Raw genomic sequence first — 23,860 nt, forward strand, 5'->3', positions numbered from 1 at the left:
GATGTCTAAATGTCAACACAGCAAACAAATAAATGAATGATTAACATGTGTGAATGAATGGTAAAAGCATTCATTATGCAATCACTATGTGACAGGCTAAGTGCTACATACTGGAGATAAGACAGTCCCTGAGCTCAAGCAGCCTCCACTCTAATGGGAGTGAGAGGGAGAAGGGGAAGAGAAGGTCCAGAAATGGCCAGGAAGTGATGGGGAGGCCCAGTTCGGTACCCTGGATTAGTCTGGCCCTGGGCTGGTTAACATTTTTATCAATGGCTGGATAAAGGCAGAGATGAGATGCCCATCAGATTTTCAGACAGAACCAAGCTAGGAGGGACAGCTAACATATTTGGTGACAATGTCAGGATCTGAAAGGGTCTCGCAGACCTAGAGCAGTGACATCAAACCCAAAGAGAAACAGAGGCCACTCAACAGCATACAAGGATCCCACTGGGTGCACCATGACCTAGAAAGCCACACGTTTATATGTTTCTTTCCTTACTGGTACAAATCAGATGGGAACTACATTTAATCTGGTTCAGGCCACACTCAGGAGTGTTGAGTCTTTGTGCAGCCCAGAGGATCAGGCTGGAATCCTGGGCTGAATCTAAGAAGAAGAAAGTCAGCAGGACCAAATAGGAAGATGTACAAAATGGTGGAGGCATGGTTACAGATTGGTTGTTTAAAAAAAGAAAGATCTGGAGGTTTCAGTAGACTGCAAACTCAATGTGAATTACGCCCCCCTCCATAAGCTCATCAGGAGGAGACTGCTTCAGTTTTGGTGCTCACACCTCATCAAGGGCCTCAATTACCTCCTCCCCTCTGATTAGAGGGTATAATCCCAGACTCTCTTCATTGGCCACCGTCATCATCATGCCTCTAGCCGGGACCTTCGGGCACCACCACACACCCATTTCAGCTTCCTTTTGTGCAGTGTCTCCCCCCATTAAATCATAAGCTCCTTGCGTACAGGGACTGTCTTTCTTTTTTTTATTATTGTATCTCCAGCACTTAGCATAATACCCAGCACATGGTAGGCACATAATATATGTTGGTATGACTTCCAACAACATGGATACAAGCTCTTACCCATTCTCTTTCTAAGTAGATCTGGCCCAAGTTCTCCCACGGATCTCTCAGAGAGGATCTACCCAACACAGTGACGGCTTTCCTCAAGGTCTTTTGACATCTGATGAGTCCCCTGGTGAACTCAAGGATCTGTCCTTCACACACATGGGCCACGTGTCCCAGTGACATCATTTTCTGGTGGTGCTTCTTTGATCATATTCACTTTGTGCACACAGTTTATCTTTGGAAATATGCTGGAGCCTACCTCAATCATCATTTAATTCATCAACAGGCATTAAGCTCCTACTATGTTCCAGGCACTGTGTTAACTGATGGTGATCCAAAGCAAAAGCAAAATAGTCCCTGCTCTCAAGAAGCTTAAATTAAGCTTCAATCTCCCGTTCCAAGTCCTGGCCTTGGGCCCAAGCAGAAGCCCTTCTTTACATGACGATCCTCCAAATCCTTGAAGACAGCTACCCCTTCTCCCTCACCCAGCACCTTCCCTCTGAGTTTTCTCAAGGCTGAGCATCCCCAGTTCTTTCTCGTGGTGTTCACATGGAGTCACTATTCTGACTTCCCTCCTCTGGACATGCTCCATAGACCAATGTCCCTCCTAACATGGGGCATCCAGAACTGGACACAATGCACCAGTATTTCTGGATAAATGATGATTTTCCCAGTCAGGAAGAATGACGTTTGTAAGTAACTTTTAACCTTGGAGGACCTGAGGGGAAAGGCGCATTGAAAATGCTAAGAAACACTTTGTCTAATTCCATCCAGTCAGTAATCTATCCTAATCTGAGAGAAAATCTCAGTATCATCTTTAACCATTTAAGGTAAAATGGATAAAAAATAAAACCAATGACTAAAGAAACTATCCTTCACATCTCAACCCTTTACCACAGGGAAAGGAGCCCACTGCACCTGCCAGTGCTGAATGAATGTTTTTGTTAAATAACTGAATTGTCCAAGTCTTTGGAGTTCACCATAAGAAAAGAGACTATGGAATTAGAAGGGAAATTTTGGTACCATATGCCTTGCCAAAGTGCTTTACAATAATTCTGTTCTATTTTAAGAGCCTGTAAAATGTACCTTCCTGGTCCCACCAAACAGTATTAAAGCATCAAGAAGAACTTCCATAGTTAGACTATATCCAGCCAACCAAATTCCATCAAAATTATTACAGCTAGAATAAATTGGCAAATGAAGAAACATGTCAAACATTGTTTTCTTAGAGATAAAATTCTTTTCTAGATGACTGAACATTAAAAGAGGGAACTTACGAACCACTAATGATATAATCCTGCAAAGAGATATCTTTAACTAAAACTAACCATGACTATAGCATCAATGAAACCAGAAGAGAACCTCTTCCTTCTAAATTAAAAGCCCGACAGATAAGCTCACAGTTAAAATAATAATCTGCATTAACCAGAAATTGCTTTCCAGATCATCTAGGGTGCTTATCGAACTCTCTGCAACTTGAAACATAATAACTTCATCATCAATTGATGCAGTCATTATTTTTGCTTGACCAATTTTCTTTGTGACAAAGCCAAGTTCAATGGGGGAGGGGAAAGGGCTTTATTTAAAAAAAAAAAATTGGCTGCCAGGTCAAGAATAAAAGGCATCACAAAATCTTAAGGAAAAAAGTCTCTCTGCATTTCACTCTTTAATGTGATGTGGCATCAGAGCCTTGGTCTTGGCTCCCCTTGCTTTCAAACTGCCTGACCTTCGCCCACTTCTGAACCGATAGAAAGGATATGATAATTCTTGAACTATTCACTCCAAACCTCGTTCATTAAGTACCTACTCTGAGCAATCCTAGCACTGCGCTAGGGATACAGAGACAAAATGAAAAACAGCCCCTGACCTCATGGAGCTTCCATTTTTCCAGGGGATAGAGAGCCCATAAACAGATGAATTATGGACGTGATCACGTGAGGAGGGAGAAAATGCTAACAATAAGAGGAATCTGAAAGGACGTCCCATAGGTCTTGGGGAGCCAGGGATCCTAAGAGACTCAGACGAGGAAGGAGCATGTTCCAAGCATGGCGGGGAGGGGTGACCTGAGCATCTAGAAAGCTAGGTCTGAGAAAGAAGAAGTGGGCTGCTGTGGCTGGAGAATGCAGGGGGCAGGACAGAGAGTATACTCAGCTGGGCCTGAAAAGGAAGAGAGAGCTTGTGCATAAGGGCCTTGAAAGCCAAACTGATGTGCCCAAAGGGCTATAAAACTGGGCATACCCTCTGACCAGCAACAGCACTACTAGGTCTGTATCCCAAAAAGATTATAAAACCGGGAAAAGGACCCACATGTACAAAAATATTAATGGCAGCTCTCTTGTGGTAGCCAAGAATTGGAAATTGAGGGGATGCCCACCAAATGGGCAATGGCTGAATAAGTTGTGGTATAGGAATGTGATGGAATACTATTGTGCTATAAGAAATGATAAGCAGGGGCAGCTAGATGGCGCAGTGGATGGAGCACCGGCCCCAAAGTCAGGAGGACCTGAGTTCAAATCCAACCTCAGACACTTAACACTTAACTAGCTGTGTGACCTTGGGCAAGTCACTTAACCTCACTGCTTCGCCAAAAAAACAACAAAAAAACCCAAATGATAAGCAAACAGACTTAAGAAAACCTGGAAAGACTTACACGGACTGATACTGAGTGAAGTGAGCAGAACCAGGAGAACATTGTATACAGTAATAAAAGCAACACTGTGTTATGACCAACTTTGACAGACTTCACTCTTCATCTAAGACAACTCCAAAAGACACATGATAGAAAATGCTATCCACATCCAGAAAAAGAACTACGGAGTCTGAATGCCAACTGAAGCATACTATTTTCTCTTCTTTTTTTGTTTTTTCCTTCTCATAGTTTTTCCCTTTTGTTCTGATTCTTCTTCTACAACATGACTAATGTGGAAATATGTTTAATATGATTGTACATGTATAGCCTATATCAGGTTGCATGTTGTTCTGAAGTGGATGGCGGGGAGGGAAGGAGAAGAAAATTTGGAACTCAAAACCTTATAAAAGTAAATGTTGAAAACTATCTTTACATGTAATTGGAAAAAGTAAAATACTATTAAGTGGGTGACGTGGAGTCAAGTTGAGAAGTCTGGAAGCATTGGGGAATCACAGAAGGTTCCTGAGGAAAGGAGTGATATGATCATACTTGTGTTTCAGGAAAAATTATTTTGGCAGCTCTGTGGAGGATGAAACTAGGAGGCAGGATTCCATAAAAAGGCCGTTGGAGAAGTTTAGGAGAAACTTTGGATGGTGGCTGTGGGAGTGGAGAGAAGGGGAAACACACAAGTTATGTTACAGACAGAACAATGATAGGACTTGGCAACTGAAGGATGTGAAGGGAGAGGGAGAAGTGACCGAGACTGTAAATCCAGGTGAATAGAAAGGTGCTGGTGCCCTCCTCCTAACAGCAGACCCCAGAGAAGAGCTGCACTGAGAAGGGAAGACAAAAGGTTCCTTCTGGGGAACAGGGGAGCCTGAGACACCCGTCCAACATGGGGCTCTGGTGAGGCTGATGTGGGGCCAGCACTTGGGAGAGAATTAGGCCGAGACACAAAGGTCTGGGAGTCCTCTGCATGGAGATGGTAACTGAACCTGTGGGATCAGAGGAGATCACCAGGACAGGGTTTGGAGAGAGAAGAGAGAGGTTCCAGGACAGAGTCTGGGGGGACATCTCCATCTAGTGGGCAGAAAATGGATGATGTTTCACTGATGAAAACCAAGGGTGAGGAGTAAAGACCCAGAGGACAGAGTCTCTACTGGAGGGAGGTGGAGGGAAGCGACAGCGTCAGCAATACATGAGAGAATAAATAAAGCACTTTGTAACTACGGGAAGGTAAGAGATAAAGACTGGCTATGCTATGGAATCTCTGACCATAACACAGGCCGTGATTCTGTGCTTCCGCTCAGCATCCATCTTTCGTGACATAGGTGACATGACTCTGCTTTCCCGACCCGCTGAAAGCCTTTCCCAGCCGTCACTGCTTGGGCTCATTAGGATCAAAGGGTGTCAGTCTGGAAGGTCCTTCCAGAGCATCATTCATGGCCTTCAGGATTCAGACTGAGAGATGCATTTGTGGTGAATGAACAACAGCTCCCACATATTGGCTTTTCCTGTGTGAACATCCAAATCAATGGATGTTTAAAGTGGTAAAAACCTTTACGGAACACCACCAAAATTCTCTTTAGCACTTCACAAAGCAACATCCTTGAATCTGTCTGAAGTGGGAGGAGAAAGGGCTTTAACAATCCCTGTACATTTGGGAGAGATTCCCAAATGACACGTCAGATAAAGTTGGACCCTTCACACACTGCAACCTCGAGAAGGTTACACTATGACCATCAAGAACCAGCCCTGAAACCCACCAGAGGACTGGCTGAAGGCTACGCATTACATCAATTAAGTTGGTCTTTTTACTTTAACCCTTCCTAAGTAAGTTTGCTCAAACATCTTGGTTTAAAAAAAAGAAAAAGAGAAAAGATGTTAACTTGTCAAGGCAAGATATTCCCTGCATACACAAGCACACACAATGTAACTATGACCCTACCTATGAGTAAGAGCACGGGATGATCACTATTTCTTCCATTCTGCCACTTACTAGGCGCTTGACCACAGACAACTCTCAGGTCCTCAAGTTTCCTTATCTGACAAATGAGGAGCTAAGACGACACCCGCCCAGAGGCCCTTTCCAGTTCTACTAGCTTCTGATTCTGTAGCAAAATGAAGTTCATGTTAATATGGGAAAGCAGAAGTTGCTGGAATGAATGCCATTCAACAACAGTATTCAGGGTATGGATGGTCAGTACCACTTCTTAATTGTTTTTAAAGACAAACATCTCTGGGCTTCAGCTAGAGGGTCTCTAACTTTCCTTTCCAGACTTAAATACTAAGATACACCTGCTGTGCACGAATGTCATTGCATGCTCTCAGCATTACATATACCAGTGCCTCATCTCATAGAGAAAGCGGGTTATGGGGAGGAGTACTCATGAGGAACTACTTGACCAGAAATGGAGGAATCCAACTTTTACTAGAAGCCAAGTTCACTCTATAGGAGGCCTCCTCTTATCATACTCACTTTCCTTCTACTTGAGTTGTGGCAAGAAAAAGGCCAAGGTCTCCCACTGCATCCCTGGCCATCTCCAGTCATCATGATCTTTATCTGTGGCCACCGGACCCAGATGGCTCTGGAGGAGACAGTGAGGCTGGTGACTCTGCACAGCCCTGCCTCACTTAAATCCAATTCACCTGCAAGTCATGGCATCGCCTTCCTGATGTCACGGTCCTCTTCGAGAACGAAGGACAAACAATCACAACAAACGACGAGACAGGCCACAGCACTGACACCCGGCCTTGGATACCCCGTGGTCATCACGGAACCCCTCGAGCTGGATTGATTCCCTCAGTCATAAAAGAGAAATGCAATGCCCCTCGTGCCAGCACCCCAGAGTTCTAGGATCAAAAGGAAAAATGCAAACCACTCTACAAGTCTAAAGGATACTCAGCATGAAGCATCATGCCAGACGGAGGGGGGGACGTGCTCCCCGAGGTCAGCGGGCCCAGAACGATGCACTAACGTTGCAGCTCCAGCCGCTGAGTGAGGATGTGGAGCGCCACCTGCTGCCCTTCTGAGTTGCCCCAACCTCTAGGTGGTGGCTAGTGGGTCATGAGTGACCCCTCACAACGGAAGGAAGTCTTCCTTGGTGAGGAAACGTCCACTACCAATGCCCATTAGCCACCACTCCCTGCCTTTGTTTTAGGGAGTTCCGAGGGCCACTGAGAGGGGAGGTGCTAGCCCAGGACCACACAGTGGGGCAGTGCTGAAGGCTGAATTCCAACTCGGGTCTTCCTGTCTGGTTACCTCTGTAGCCACTGCACCACACTGCCTCTCTCAATAGCTCAGTATTCTGTCCCCAACTCCTCCCTCCAGCTGGGACCACAGCAGAGAACCTGGAACGTCAGGAATCTAGATTTTATTTAAGAGTACAATGACCCTAACGTGTGAAATCCGTGCAACAACTGGGTTTTTATATCTGACGTCCAGGGCAATCTATCTGTAAGCATGTCTTAAGCACCTACTGTGTGCCAACCCCTGACAACTTCTAGGCGCCCACAGTCTAGAGGGAGGGACATGACAACTGTGTGAGATGGCATTGGTAGAGCCTTTTAAGTCTGAAAAGAGCTATCCACACATCATCTCACTTCATACTCAGGGCAGCTAGGTGGCGCCATAGTGCACAGAGCGCCAGGCCTGGAGTCGGGAAGACTCATCTTCCTGAGTTCCAGTCTGGCCTCAGACACTTACTAGCTGTGTGACCCTGGGCAAATCTCTTCACCCTGTTTGCCCCAGTTTCCTCCTCTGTAAAATGAGCTGGAGAAGGAAATGGCCAACCACTCCAGTATCTGTGCCAAGAAAATCCATATGGGGTCATGCAGAATGGAACATGACTGAAAAACAACTGAATGACAACATCCGATCCTGGGGAGCACGTGCTATCAGTATTCCCACTTCACAATTGAGTAAATTGAGGCGGAGCTTAGTTAAGTGACTCAGGGGAACACAGCTAACTGGAGGGGACTTCAGGTCTTCCTGGCTGTAATCCCAGCCTCAAGCCCCGGACCGCCAGCTGCTTAAAGACATAGACAGTAACAAGGTACATCCACGCAGTGTACATGGTAGGCAATCCTCAGTGGGATGGGCCTCCTGCAGAAGACTGTGTTTGAGGTCTTGGGGAAGAGGAGGAGAGAGAGCCCTGCAGACCTAGGGAGCTCCCAGTAAGAAAGCACAAGCTGGAGTCCAGGGTCCCAGGACGGCGGAGGAGACCGGGGTCCAGTCTGTGAAAAGGCCTTAAAGTCTGGTGAATACTCTCAGTTGAAAACACTGAATCTAGTTCAGACACCGAAACTGGGGTGTTTTTGGTTTTGTTTTTGTTTTTTAAGAGAGGAATCTGGGAGGGGCAGCTAGGTGGTGCAGTGGAAGGAGCTCCGGCCTTGGAGTCAGGACGACCTGAGTTCAAATCTGGCCCCAGACAGTTGACACTAGCTGTGTGACCCTGGGCAAGTCACATAACCCCAACTGCCTCACCAAAAAAGAAAAAAAAAAGGCCTCTAACAAGGTTTGCCTGGCACATAGTGAGGCCTGGTTAAAGCTGCCCCAGAGCGCTGGGTTTGGGATGTTCAAGAGTCACTCCTCTCCCTTGTGCAGCTGGATGCCAAGCACCTGTGCAAACAGCTGTGGTCCTGGGCAGTCCCCCATTGCACCTAGCAGGGACCCCAGCTGTCATGGATGGGACACAAATGGTGAGCCTCTGAAACCATACGGGCATCTCCCAATCAACCCAACTGAAGGCCAGAGAGCTCGAGTGACCAGCCCTTTGGGTGTGGCACCGAATGACAAACCAGAGATGGCCCTGTGACCAGCATGGAAGCACTGCAGTATTCAGGGGGAAACTGTCTTAAACAGATGACCCCACCTGACCGGAGATTAGCTCTGACCCCTGGTCAAGCAGGCCTGGGAGGAAGGTGGAAAGTAGGGCGGAGATGGATCACCCCAAATTCACTCCCTCCTCTGTGGGCAGCCCCGGGTGGGGCTTTGGGCCATCCTTCCAGGATGCCCCTGGGCTGACAGATGCTGAATAACAGAAGTGAGAACGGGATCAGTGGAAGCCCAGAAGAGCGGCCCACCAGGACTCCAGGCCCTGGGATTCCCTTGGTATGGGCAGCTCCTCTCCAGTGGAGGACAGAGGAGGCCGACGATCACCCAGTCTTAGAGGGCTGAAGGTCTCAGGGCCGGGGACAGCCACGGGCTCTTTTCCAGGCTTCTCCCCACTAGTTCCACTGCCTCTCACCAGAGGACAGATGAGATTCCCCTAAAGCCAGATCCCACAACCCATCAACATTCTAAGTCTCACAGGTTCCAGCTCCCCTGAAGGCTAGGACTTTTTTTTCTTACACACTGGCATCAGAGAAGCTGAGTTCAAATCCCTCCTCGGCTCCTCCTCACTCCCTGCATGAGCCTGGGGCACCCCAGTTCCCTCATCTGTAAAATGAGGGTCATCTCTAAGGTCCTTCTAGATCTAGATCCTATGATCCCGCTGTACAATAAAACACTTTGCCAAATAACACTTAGAACACTGAAAGATTTCAGAAGCCAGCCCACAATCTCAGGACGGGTTTGGTTAAACCTATAAAAAGCTACCAATGACAAGTCAAGCCAACACACATTTATTAAGCACCTACTATGGCCAGGCCCTGTGCTGAGAAGTCACAGGAAGGCAAGACCCGACCCTGCCCTCCAATGGAGGAGACAATGTGCAAACAAGCTGGGGGAGGGGGCTGGGCTCCGATCGGTTGGAGGTGAAATTCACAGAGATCTCAAAAATTCTTTCCAACATTAGATACGTTAGAATAAAAAGAAAAAAGCAGTCCCTTTATTCTAAGGAAAAGGCATTTTCTCCTAGTTTAATTTTTTTCCCAAGGCTACCATACAACCTCCTAACTCTACTAAGTAACTGCCCTGCTCCAGACAAAAGAAAAAGGGAGGAAGGGGCAGCTAGGTGGTGCAGTGGATAGAGTAACAGCCTTGGAGTCAGGAGGACCTGAGTTCAAATGTGGCCACAGACACCTGACACTTACTAGCTGTGTGATCCTGGGCAAGTCACTTAACCCCAATTGTCTCACCAAAAAAAAAAAGAAAAGAAAAGAAAAGAAAAGAAAAGAAAAAGAAAGAAAGAAAAAGGGAGGAGAAGAAGGTCTCTTGTCAGCCCTGACCCAATGGGCAGGCATCTTGCTACCTGCAGTGTGACAAATACAAACTGACAGCCAGCTCTTGTTCTGGCCAGGTTACCAGCTCCCCTGCTGAGGACATTGCAAACCTGTGGGCATTTTCTAAAGATAACATGAACCTTTTAACCCTCTTCACTGCATTTCTTTCCTTCAGACCCTTACTGCGATGTGAATGACATTAGGGCCCTACAATCAGAGTCATTGCTACTGCTGAGGAGCAATGTGAGGTAGGAGATGACCAGTTGGCAGGATCTCCCAGCCAATCCCCTAGAGCCCAGGTGACCCCATCCCGCACCATTTCTAGCCCCAGGGATTGGGCCCTCACTGGCTTCACCACATGGTGTGGCTCTCCACCCCTCACAGATGGCCACTGCCTCCGAAGGACAGGGATGTGAAGCTCACCTTCTTGGGAGGGTCCCTCATTAGAGGGCACAGAATCAGCACACAATGAAAGCCCTTTTTAACCTGGACCACTTTTTCTATCAAATCATGTGGGCAGCTGTCTTCATTCTATTCCTTAGATCATGAATGTAAGTTTTTTTAACTAAATCTAAATACATTCTCCCCCTTAGTAAACCTACTGGAAATCATGAGTTCACCAACGTAGTTCTGAGTGGGGGAAAACACTGTATCTGGAGTAGAAGACCTGCGCTTAGACTCCAGCCTTGCTACCTCTGGCCTGGGTGACTTAATCTCTGTGGGCCTCAGTTTCCACCAATGAAAAATGAGAGGACTGGACTAAGATCCCCTCCGGCTTCCATCTTAAAACAGGAGGATTTGCCGAAGAACTTGAGAAAATATTTACAGATGAAGAGCTTAGTTTTTTACTAAACTTTAAGTTTTATTTCCTGTGTGCTGTCATTGGCCAGGAGAACAGCTGAGGGAATGTGAGCTCAACTGGCAGAAAGAAGATGCAGTCTGGGGTCCCAGCTCTACCACCTTCTAGCATGTGACTGACCCTAGGGACCGTAGTTTCCCTATTTATAAAACAGGGATCACAATACTAATACATTTTTTATTTTAAATGTTTTGTTTTCTGTTCAGTCCCAAGTTATCTCCTTCCCTCCACCAACCACCCCCACCTACTGAGAGGGCAAGAAATACAAACACCCAAAGACACCAGAGAAAAAGGAAAAGGCACCCAAGTACAAAACTAGTCATAGTAGCTCTTCATGAGGTAGCAAAGAATTGGAAACTGAGGGGACGTCCATCAACTGGCACAATATTTAACCAGGTTAATAAATCACTTTATTTAGAACAGTAGCAGCTAATTTTAGGAGTGTCTAGCATAGGGAAGATATTATTATTGCAACATACCTTTATCTTATTTTAAGAATACTTACCAAGGCAGGCATAAAGACCCTGACTTATCCAGGCTAATATGGCCAGAGTAATGAGGTCCCCAAAACTAGCAGCAATCGGAGTGGCCACATTGTCCGGGTTGATGCCAGTCTTCTTTGAGCCAACGATGACACCAACCATTATTATCCCTAAAAGAAATAAGGTCAGTTTATCATTCATATCAAGACTCCTTTTCCTATGCTTCAAGAAAAACCCTCAGATTGCTTGTGGGTAAACTATATAGCAAACTGAAATACGAACATTCATCCTAGAGCCAAACAATCAATCTGCCTCGATTAGATGACTTAAGCAAAAGCCACAAAGAAAATGTTCTGGCAAAAATGCCTTCTAAAGCTTCCAAATGGAGGTCACTGTTGAGATAAACATTTTCTTTCACCCATTATTTCCTGAGATGTTCAGTGATGAGTTATATAGTAGGAGACAGTTACTTTGTAAACCTGGAGAAACAACTTAATTGCATGCAGATGCTAAAAAACAACATTCAGATGGAAAATTCTAATTTGCTACCATGCGTATCTTGGATTTAATTTATGCAAGGGCCACATGGTCCAATATTCTTATTCCAAACCTCAAAAGAAAGCAGTAATTGGGAGCAACAAAGAAAAGTGGGTCATGTTTACATGTGTGAGCAACTAGGGGGAAAAACAGTAAGAAATCAATCTGTTTATACTGTTCTAAATTTTTAAATATTTAGAATAAGGAAGTAATGATGAATCCTAGATGGCAAAACATATACAATGAGCTTTGAAAACTCTATTTTAAGATACTCACTTTGGGGAAATAAATCAGCAGCCAGAATTACAAAGGAATCTCCATCAGTGGAAGGTTCAAAGAGAGGCTGAGACATCACAAAAGGGATTCCCGTTCAGGTACAGGTGGGACGAGGTGACCTGTTGGGTTCCCTCCCACTCTGAGACACGAGGACTAGGCAAAAATTACTAGGGGACGCTGTGACATTTGTGGTTAGATTAAGTCTGACACAAAGCAGCTCTCTGCAGATAGGGCACACTTAATAAATGGCTACCTAATCAAATTTAATAGATACTGAAGGATCGTCATGATCAACATATAACAGGGTTTAAGTTTCCTATGAGATCTAGGTGGAAAATTCGATAGTGTCCTGACCTTGTTGTTAGGAAGACTGAAATTCAAATCATCCCTCAGACTCTTCCAGGCCTCCGGGGCTGCCCGTGGCCTCCACGCCGCTCTCGATGGCCAGCCTCCAATGCCTGCCCCTCTCCCGGGGTCGCTGCTTTCTCCTACTCCCTTCCCACGTCCCAACTGCTCCTGATTCGGCTTCACTGGTCCTCCGGCCATCTCTAAGCCTCCGTCTCACCACATCCTTTGTGCTTTTTCCTCTCTCTCTCCTTTGCAGAGCTCTTCTATTCCCACAGATTCAAATCAATTCAATTCACTAAGCCCTGCGTGCCAGGTATGTGCATGATGGACCATGTCTCTCCCCTGAGATCTCCCTCGACATCCTCAACTGGCTCCTGCACATGTCCCCCTAAACAATCAACAATCACCTCAAATTCAACAGGTTCAAAACAATGCAACATTAGCCCTCTTTCCTCTGCCTCCCGCCCTCCATCATCCTGCCCCTCATCTTGACGTTCCTATTTCTGTTGACAGAACCACCATCTTCGAGCTACCAAGGTTCAAAATCTTGGAGTCACGCTGGATTCTTCCCTCCCCCACCCCACACACAATCAGCTGTCACGTTCTATCCATTCCCCTTCCTCAACCTCCCTCCTATCTGCCTCCTTCTCTCCAATGCCACAATCACTACCCTAGTTCAAACATGGCCTCCAACCCAAACCCTTCAAAGCTCTCCCTACTCCCAGTCTCTTGACTTTGCAGCCCATCTGTGATAGAACCACCAAACAAAGACAGGCTAAATGAACCTTGGCATTCCCCAGTTCATAAATTTTCCTTGACCCCTCAATGATTAAAATGCTAACTTTGAGGAGTGACATTCAGGGTTGCTACAATCTTGAAAAAGGAGGTTCCATTTTTATTGCATTGTTCAGTTTCCAGAGGCTGCCTCAAGTGGTTTGTTTCCTTACATGTTCACTCAGCCCAGGAATCTTTTAGGTGGAACCTTGCTGATGACTCAAGGACAAGGAAATGGCAAATATTTTAAATACTAAGAGATACGGCTTCATGGTTTTTACTGAAAGAGGTTTCCTTCCTGGAGATTTTACATTACTGAATAAAAATTAAGAAAGATAACACCATAGTTACATTCCTTCTAAGGTCCCTTCCAACTCAGATTCTGTGATTCAAAACAAAAGTCTGTTTTAGTGGAGTAATTTTTAAAATTCAGGGGCCTTGAGAATTCTGTAGCCAACAACATAGTGTGGGCAGCATGCAGTTACATACTATCATTGCAGAGAAATGCATCAAAGTTTTTGTAAAACTGAAACTTTTTTCTTCTACCACAGGAACTGTCCTTCAAACTGTGCAGAATTCCTGGAATCCTTGTTGTAATCTAAATACGCTTTGCCAGGAAAACCTCCGGACATTTTCCATCAAAGCTTTCTCAATTAATTTAACGGAAACACCCTATCAGGAAATTCAATGCTTAGAGCATTTTCTTGAACCTTTTTTCAGGATTGTCACTCCTGCCATGAAGAGGTCCAAGATATACCAGACTACTTACAGCCACCTGTCAAATTCCTAACGGCTAAAAAGGGACATTTCAAATATGGAAAACAAATATAAACTTCAACCACAAATGAAACAGACATGAATTATTGATCACTGTTTAAAACCAAAGGTGTTTACAAAGCAGTTTCTCACCCTGCAAGAGGGATGCAATAAAGGCAGTGGCCACGCTGCTGGCACACAGCAGGATGGAATGATCAAGGCGGTATCTCCCTTCTGGAATCCAGCCCAGAATGATGGCGGCCACCGCGGCTAGAAAGCCAACCACTGTCGCCTGAACCTGAGGGGAAACGAGATTCCATTCAAACAGGAGGCTCTAGCAGGTATCGGCATTCACAAGGACTTTTCTTGAAGCCACGCAGTCCTCACACAGGAAATGAAGAAAAATTGTTGCACACAGGACTCCAGCTACATAATCTTTTAAAGCAACTGCTAAACCTTAGTTTAATATTCTTCAACATTTCTTAAAATCCCCCCAGTCCAAAAATACGGATGCAAGAGTGTTTGGCCTTGAAGCCAGAAGACCCGGATTCAAGCCCTGCTTCTGACATACGTTAGCCGTGTGACAGTGAGCATGCCTTAACCTCTCTGGGCATCAGTTTACCCATCAGTAAAACAGGTTAATAAGACCTGTGTTATCTACTTCAGGATTGTTTTAAAGAGAAAATGTAATAATGGATGCATAAAATTGTGTAACCACAAAGAATTGTGTAGATATGAGCTATCGCTATTCTTGACCAGTAATTATGGGAAATCTGTGATCAGAAAGGGAGATGAGACAGTCTGGTGGGGAGAACAAGGTAAAAGGGGTGGGCAGCTCACGTGCGGCCTTGTGAACCCACAAATCTGGCAAAGCTCTAAAGAAAGCCCAGGGATGCTGGGGGGACCCTCCATGAAGAACACAGGGGAGCCAGGAACAAGAATGGCCCAGAATGAGAATGGCGGAGGGGCTGCGATCTGCACCACAGGAGAAAGGATGAGATCAGGAGGTCACTGTCATTTCTTTGCCTCCTCGAGTCCTTCACCACCTTGCAGGCTCCCCTCAGAAGCCAGCTCCTAGGGGAAGTCTTGCTTGATCCCTCCAGCAGGGACTATCACGCATTTACATATCTGTGTAAATGTTGGGACCCAGCTCTAAGTAATGGACAGATCTGCATTTCCTCTTCTTATCCCCAGGCCCTACGATGTTATCCTGAACATTAAAGCCGGGGTGATTGGTGGGGGAGGAGTCTCTAGACCTGTTCATTCAGCAGTACCGATACCAATCTCCACCAAGGCTCTTCTGCAAGGCACAGCCTTAGAGAGCTGCCTGGGACACTGAGATACGGAGTCTTGCCCACGGTCACACAGCCAGCCTGAATCAGAAGCAGGACACCAATGGTGGTCATACTGACTCCATCGTTCACGATACCATGATGTTTCTTGCCTTGCATGTGACAGACATTTTAAAAAAGCTTGATGAATTGAAGGATATGTTATTACTGACTACACTGATTCTCACGTCTTGTCAGATTTTGCCAAACACTAAACATACAAAGAATTTCAGAGCTGAAAGAAACTTTAGTAATCACATGATTAAACACCTTCAACTTTTAGCTAAAGAAACCGATGCCAGGATCTCTAGAGTAGCTCGGTCAAAGGCAGGTGGGCCCACCACTAGTTCTTCATTTCTCCTTCAGTGTTCTCAGAAGCAGTGGCACGGGTGATCTAAGAGCAAACAAACCCAAAATGGTACCGGCTGGCTTTGAAAAGCATCGTATGACATCATCTTTATGGAAAACGGCCTTCTTCATTATGTTCTGTTCGGGTGAATAGTAAAATTCCTTTGCATTCTTCAAGCTCGCCCTGGCTAAGGGTTAGGCAGGAATCTGAATGTGCCAAGTTCCTGGAGCAGCTGAACTGGGAACAAAGCTTAGCTATGAATAACACACACCCGGGTAATCACAGGGTCGTGATGACCTGCACAGAAGGCCGCCACCGGCAGGTGAGTGAGGAGAGGGCCCATAAGGACCCACTGCCAATTCAAGGAATTAAAACTGTAAAAAGGAGTTTTTAGTTGAGAATACAAATAGGAGCAAGACGCCTAACGTCATGCTTTCACTTGGCAGCCGTGAGGCCGGTTTTGTGTATACTCAGGGTTTCACCGGTGGAAGGAAGCTCCTCCCACCAATGCAGCTCAGCAACATTCTGCCGTCTCAAGACTGAGAATCCAGGGCATGAAATGCTCACGTGCCTCATTGAGGGGACAGCGCCGGTGTGCATCGGGAGAGGGACCTGAACCCAGGTCTTCCTGACTCAGAGGCTAGCACTAAACCAGACTGCTTCTCCCACTCTGCACTTACACACACAGACGCAGATGTGTGTGTGTGTGTGTGTGTGTGTGTGTGTGTGTGTGTATCTGACTGCAGATAGATCTAGGTCTAGATCTATCTCTATGTCTAAAGATAGAGATATAAACACAGCCCAAATGCTGCACCGGTGCTCATAAAATGTTGAAGCTTCCCAAGGAAGACCTCTAGCACAAAAATGTATTACAGGGTGAATGAGGCTGTAAGCCAAATCAGTGAAGAAAATACCCACACTGATCACCAAGGAGATGGCAGATCCATTAAAGGAATCCATCCACAGAATCCATTAGTCTAATCAGTGAGAGAAAATAAATCAACTAACCTAAACAGAATAATGTTCAGAGATCATGAGGGTCCATTTAATGAATCTCTGCCAACATATTAAATTGTATTTCAATGTACTAAAGTAATAAATGCAAAAGTTAAAGAACCTCATTTGCATTAGTGATATCGGGTCCTATAACTGAGCTCTTACTGAAACACCATATGCAAATCACCTACTTACCTGTTTCAGTGCCAAGTTGCCAATAATTAGGTTCCACTTTTCAATGGGGGAGTCCATCTTCCCAATATTTACCTGTTAAAAATCATATTCATGCATAATTCTGTATGTCATACATAGCTCTGTAAAAATACAAATGTACTTTGCAATTAAAACTCCATATGAAGTCTTAAAATCTAAACAATTATATAGGAAAAAATTCAGTGTGCCAAACTCCCACTAGATAAGGTTAGAAAATATTACTGTATTAAAAGCTATACAAAATGCAGTTCATCAAAAAGTATTCTCCATCGTGCTGTGATGCAATTTAGCTCTAAAAACACCACACCCTGCTAGTCCTTTCTCTTCCAGTCATCTCTTCACCTGCCAATTTCCTACCCATTCTTCAGGACACCTTCCTTTATGAAGCTCCTTCCCAGGGACCTCAGAGAGCTCATCTGGTAGGTACTGTCACGTCTCTGCAACTTATCCTCATCTTAGACTGGAAGCTATGGGAGAGTAGCTTTCTCCAAAGGTAAGGAAGGATCTTGCTTCTCAAATACATGGATAGTAATAACAGCCCTTTGGGGTAAACAAAGCACAACAACCTCACAACAACCCAATGAGATAAGTCATCTATATATTACCCTGACTTAACAGCTTCAATCTAGTTCAAGAAGCATTTATGAAGTGCCTATTCAGACAAGTCACTTGACACTGTTTGCCAGCTTCCTCACCTGTAAAACGAGCTGGAGAAGAAAATGACAAACCACTCCAGTATCTCTGACAAGAAAACCCCAAATGGGGCCACGAAAAGTTGGACGTGAATGAAAAAACGACTTCACAACTATGCTAGGTGCAAGGAATACAATGACAAACCTCAAATGGCCCTGTTCTGAAGATCCATGACTAGAATACAAGCTCCATGAGGGCAGAGGCTATGTCTTACATAAATGTTGCATCTCTTCTAAAAGCCAGCGTAGTTCTTTGAACACCTTTGAATGTGGCCAATAAGGAAATTTTCTTCATTTGACTACTGAAGGGTTATGAAGGGTTTTCTTTTTGTAGCTGTTACGGGGGGGGGGGGTTTAGGAGGGGGAGGAAAGTAAGAGAAGAAAAAACAAATGCTCTTTAACAAAAATATAACAGAATTAAATGTATGTCTCATTCTATACCTTGTCTACCACTCTCTGCCAACAGGTGGGAAGCATGATTCATCGTCAATCTTGTGGCAACCGTTCATCAGTCTTTTAGAATCATGAAGAATCACTGTATTCATCATATTTGTAGTTTCTCTAATCTGTTTTTCTTTGCAATATAGAAGTCACTAAATAAACTATTCTCTTGGTTCTGCTAATTTCACTAAGTGCCAGTCATATAAATCTTTCTAACTTCTCTGACACTATCCCTTTCATCATTTCTATTGCACAATGATATACCATTGCATTCATATAACACATTTCATTTAGCCATTTCCACTTGCTTTGATACCATAAAGGCACTGCACATATGTGTATTTTTTTTTTACTTATGGCTTTCTTTGATTTCTCTAGGATACGTGCTTAGTAGTAGCATCATTGAGTCAAAGGATATGTACAATTTAGTAACTATGGGGATGTAAAAACTGCCTCTTAAATCTTATTCTAGTTGGCTATTAATAAATCTTTTTTTCCAAGGAAAATAATTTTTAAGATTGTATACTTTTGGGCCAGACTCACTCCAACCCCACAATGCCTTGGTGTGCCAACAAATTCCTTTTGTCTTATTTCCTGAGTTTGCCTTTAATTGACCACGGTGAGGCCCAAACTAGGATTTTCTTTCGACAATTTTGGCGGCCACAAGGGGAAGGATGCTAGCATTGGGTGAGCCCCCCATCTGCAGCTGGCACTCAGACTTCTGTCTAATCAAGGGTCACAGCAGACTCTCTCAGCAGTTGGTCAGACATGGTTGGAGAATTAAACTCCCCAAATTCAGGAAGGACAAGGAAGAAATAGGTCCTCAATAAAAATTCTGATTCTTTCTCACTTGTGCAGGAAAAAAAAAAAAGAAAAGGCACTCTTGGAAGAAGCAGGGGTGAGTAATGGTCTTGCTCTGCACCAGAGGGTAGCCAAAAGGCAAAGGGGGACTAGCATCCATATGGGATTGGGACGGATCAGGTCTCCTGCTGACTCCCAATTAGGCAAGCTATTACGGCTTGAGACATGAAAAACCTGCCAGTTCATGTCCACAACTCAAGTGATAAAGTTCAGTGTGGATAATTGTGGAAATAAATTTGGTCAGATTAATATGGGACTTTGATTATTGCCAGCTGTGGATATGAAAAACTAGACTTGAAAAATTAGAGCCCAGGAGAAAAAGAGAGAGGAAGAGAGAGGGAGAGACAGAGACAGAGAGACAGAGAAACAAAGAGACAGAGACCACGGCACTCTTAAGAAACCACTTTTGTAGGGAATGAGAAAAGGACACAGAGTTTTGGTGAGCAGACACAGCAGTGAGGTGGGCTTCATGAGGCTTCCACTTCAGAATTTCTCTAGTGCATACAAGGTCTTTTACCTGGAGAACTTTGGAGGGGAATACCTCGTCACTCATTAAAAAAAAAAATTGCTGAGACAGCCCAGAAAGGGAGCTTAGAAGGGTGGGGTCTCAACACAGCTAGCCCAGATGTTGGTATTATTAAGCAAGGACTCTCACTGACTTTTGATTAGGCTTTCAATGGAAGGTTATGGAGGGGAAAAGAAAAATTGATATTTTTTCTCCCTGCCTTCACAACCCTGGCCGAGTTGGAAACTGCAGAGATAAAGATAGACAAGAAAAGGAAGGAAATCTTTTTCCTGGTTTGTAGAAACTTATGGCGTTACAAACTAATTAACAGACTAAAAATTGTAACTGAAATGTAATATTTTCACTATAAATTTCCAAATTATGGTAACTGCTAAAATACTTTAGTGGACTTTGGAGGCTTAAAGCTAGGATAAAGATTACTTGCAAATAGCACTCTCCTCTCTCCTCTTCCTGGAGGACATAGATATATTGTTCCAGCAAAAAGTGATTTCACTACTTAGAGAATAAGCAGAACTGAAGCTAGCATGAAATGATTCAACAGAATTCAATTGTTCAAGCAAATTAGTAGCAAAGTTACCTAAACTGAAATAGACTATGCAGTAAAGTGTTAGACTAGAACATGATTAAATAAGATAAGGACTTAAGAAAATAGAGAAATGAAGAAACAGTGTGTAAAATAAAAGGTTAGTTTCAAAATGTGTTGTTGCTGTTTGCTTGTTTTCAGAGGACCAGTGACAGCTCAGGGTGATGTCTTGACATGCACATGAATTAGACCGAAGTGAGGCAGAGATGCACAAAGTCATCAACCTCACTCCCTCTTCCAGAGTCATCGAAGTCCAGCGAAACAATGGATGATCTTGGTATCTCTGATGTGTGACCAACCTCTAAGTGCTCCATAGCACCTGTATCAGCCGCCTTCAAGGCCACTGAATAAATTGTTCTCATCCACCCATTTGCCAGGGGAAGTCTTCACATGCTTAGGGTAGACACTGTACAAACACATATGTATACACATGTGTATACACATGTGTATACACACGTGTATAGACACATACATACATAACTCAATGACAAGTCTGAGGCCTGTTAGTTACCGTCAACCTGAGTTAGCCCACCTGCCAAGACAGTTTTCCCAAGTGTGTGTGTGTGTGAGACCTTTATGTAAGCTACCGCTTCTTGGAGCTACAGGTGAGAGTTGGGTGGTAGGTAGTCACCAAAGGGGAATGAGGAGCCCTGAAAAGCGCTCTCTAAGCACAAGTGTCTCCCTGACATCTTTCCTGGGTCCTATTCTTTAACTTCTCTATATTGTCTCCCATAAATTAACTTGTTACATCTATGTAGATGACTCGTGTGTGTGTGTGTGTGTGTGTGTGTGTGTATGCGCGCGTGTGTGTAAAACATTTATATAACACTTTGTGCCAGGCACTGTGCTAAGCACCTTACACCTAAGCACTCATTTGCTCCTCACAACAACCCTAGAAAGTAGATGCTATTCTTATCTTCATTTTACAGATGAGGAAACTGGGGCAAACAGGTTAAGCAACTTGCCCAGAGTAACACAGCTAGTAAGAGCTTGAGGTCAGATTTGAACTCAGGTCTTCCTGATCCAGGCCCAGTGCTGTATACATTGCACTGCTTAGCTTCCCTCAATACACACACACACACACACACACACACACACACACACACATACACATAACCAGCCCTAATCTTGCTTCTGAACTACACTTAAGCAACACTACCTGTATGTTCAGTCAGCATTTCAAATCCAACATGTTTAAATCTGAAATGCCTGCCCAGCTCTGTGGTGTGGCCCAATGAAGACAGCTGGTCTTGAAAGCTGCAAGTGGTGCTTCTGACCTCACTGGCTACAGGACCCCCTCAGTGTTCTGGGAAGCTCTCTCTCTCTCCACACTGCGGAGAAAGTTCTGATGTCCCCTGGTCAGAGGGAGCTTCTGCATAGTGCAGTGACCTATGTGATGGAATCAGAAAGCCAATCCCCATCCCTCCCCTCCTCACCCCACCCCCTCACTAAACCGTGGTTACTTTTGCTGAAGATGATGCCACCATTTCACAGAGTGATCTTAGAGTTTCTTGGAGTCTTCTCTACTATTCCCTTCATCTTCAATTCCATCTCCCCGACTTCTCTCATATCACTCCCCTTCTCGAACCCCTTCAGGGACCTGGCACCTCTCACCTGGACGACATTTCTGGTCTCCTCTTTGGTTCCCTCCTGCCAGTCTCCTCCACACAGCTCCTCGAATCACCTCCCCAAGGCGCCTTCCTAAATGACTTCATAGTCAAAAACCTTCAGGGGCTCTGTGCTCCTGTTCTGCTTAGCTCATAAGGTTCACGACAGATCTTTCTGTCCTTGCTCCCACTGGTGCCCTCCACACACTGATCTTAATGGAATGAGCCAGACTGGCTGTTTCCCCTGCTGCTCGTTCAGTCTCTTGCAGAAGTACCTTTGCCCAGGCCCAGGGTCTGAGTGCTCAGACCTGCCTCCTGTGCCATCCTGAGGGATCAGCAGTGCCGTTCTCTCCAGAAACTACCTATAGAAGTCGTGCCCAGAGCCTTGCATGTGGTGGAGACTTCAGCAGGGTTTGTGGAGTTGAGCAGAGTTTGATTCTTCGGCTCATCTCCAGAGGGCAGAATCAGGCCTGGCACAGAGAGATGCTGGAGACTTCCTCAGGTGGGAGCCTCTCTGGAAGTCTTCAAGGAAGGCTGGTGACCACTCCTAAGAGAGGTCATAGAGGGTATTCCTGTTTCAGATTCAGGCTGGACAAGACGATAGCAGGGGTACCTTAAGCTTCTTGGGTTGTGTGACTTTTTACAATGAGCGAATCCTCTCTCCCTGTTTATACACATACACACACATACACATATAGACATACATGCATACACATATGTGTATATACATATACTTGATTCCTTAAGTATCTCAAACACTTTGTGATTTTCTCATTTGTTCATTTCTCTCTTTTCTTCTCTCTGCCCTTTCTTCTGTAGTCATTACCTATCTCTTTCCCTAGTTTTTCTCTTTTTTCCTCACTTTTCTATTTGTCAGCTCCAGGTGTTCTTTTTAGTACTCTTCTCTCCCCTTCCTCCTGAGCGTTTCCTTTTGTCCCTACAGCATTATCAGAACTTTTTTTGGGGGGGGAGGGGAAGCAATCAGGGTTAAGTGACTTGCCTAGGGTCACACAGCTAGTAAGTGTCAAGTGTCTGAGGTCGGATTTGAATTCCCACCTCCTGCCTTCAGGGCCAGAGCTCTATCCACTGCACTACCTAGCTGCCCTTACCAGAACTTTCTAGAAAACATTCTGTGGCTTTCTGTAGCTGCAAATGATTCTATATGAGTCCTCTGTGCAGAGTTGGTTTTTAATAAATGGTTGTTGAAAAAGTGAATGAACGAGCTTATTCTTTTCCCCCCTCATTTCTAATAAATTCCACCACTGAAAATTCACTGTGCAGTGTCCTTATTTTCCCCTTCTCTAAATAAGGGGGTTGGCCTCAATGGCCCTGAGATGCCTTCCACTCTCCCCCCTCAGCTCTAGCATCCTGCTTGGATATAATGATTCAAGAGTCTTTTTTGTGTTTCACATAGGAATTGAAAACAATGATGATCTTTGAGGTTCCCTTCAGCTCTTAAGATTTTCTGATTTTTCTGACTGATGAGTTTAGTAATTTTCAGGGACAATCTTGGGGATCTTTACCTTTTGTCATGTGAACTTCAAGTCAGTGTGTCCTAGTTAAGAATATGATTTTAGAGGCAGCTAGGTGGCACAGTGGATACAGCACCGGCCCTGGATTCAGGAGGACCTGAGTTCAAATCTGGCCTCAGACACATAACACTTACTAGCTGTGTCACCCTGGGCAAGTCACTTTAACCCCATTGCCTAACCAAAAAAAAAAAAAAAAAGAATACGGCTTTAAAGAACACATTTCAAAAGATATAAACTGCCTTTTCATTAGAAGGCATGACAATATATCATTAATCTCCTGGTCCTTTCATCTGAAATATTAGCATCTAGCTACATCTAAGTGAAGCTTCTAACTGTTAAATGAGAAACGTAAAAGCTGTTTAGCTTTTGAAACAGGAGCAGTCACATTCTCATGGAATATATTAGTAAAAAGAATTGGACACTAGAGGAAAGATCAAAAATGAACTTAAAATTCAAGAGTTTTCTAACAGGAGGGAACAGAGTATGAATAACAGATGATGAGGAAATACAAGTGGAAGGTTCAACAAAGAGGTAAAAATGGAGCAGGATGATGGGGAGAATAGGGCTTCAATTCTGTATGGTCTGAAAGTGAACTTTGCTCTGATAAATACAATTAAATACACAAACATTTAGGCAACCTGTTAACTTTGCTAGGAAACCCGATATACCTCAGAACAAATATTTCTAAAAACAGCATTCTTGAGTACTGTCCAGCTGCTGTTGAGATCACCAGATGGTGGACTAAAGGCACTGGTCCAATTCAAGAGAGGTCCCATGAGAATCTGACTCCAGTAAAAGAAGATCTACTCCAAATGCAATAATTTGAGTGAAT

At 44.5% G+C, this 23,860-nt stretch overlaps 1 protein-coding gene across 5 annotated transcripts in view; it reads right to left on the bottom strand.

The window, feature by feature from the left end:
• The window catches only part of SLC41A2 (solute carrier family 41 member 2), a 130,752-nt gene that overhangs the window by 55,239 nt on the left and 51,653 nt on the right, over window positions 1–23,860 (bottom strand). For all 5 annotated transcript variants that reach the window (XM_020982400.2, XM_078146960.1, XM_020982399.2 and 2 more), the window contains exons 4-6: window positions 16,769–16,840; window positions 14,051–14,195; window positions 11,230–11,376 (exon numbers count right to left, since the gene is read on the bottom strand). In XM_020982400.2, the coding sequence (XP_020838059.1) occupies window positions 11,230–11,376; window positions 14,051–14,195; window positions 16,769–16,840 (364 nt within the window). The remainder of the gene's footprint in view (window positions 1–11,229; window positions 11,377–14,050; window positions 14,196–16,768; window positions 16,841–23,860) is intronic.

This window comes from Phascolarctos cinereus, unplaced genomic scaffold (assembly GCF_003287225.1).
Source record: "Phascolarctos cinereus isolate Bilbo 61053 unplaced genomic scaffold, phaCin_HiC Scaffold_1;HRSCAF=81, whole genome shotgun sequence".
Classification (NCBI taxonomy): domain Eukaryota; kingdom Metazoa; phylum Chordata; class Mammalia; order Diprotodontia; family Phascolarctidae; genus Phascolarctos; species Phascolarctos cinereus.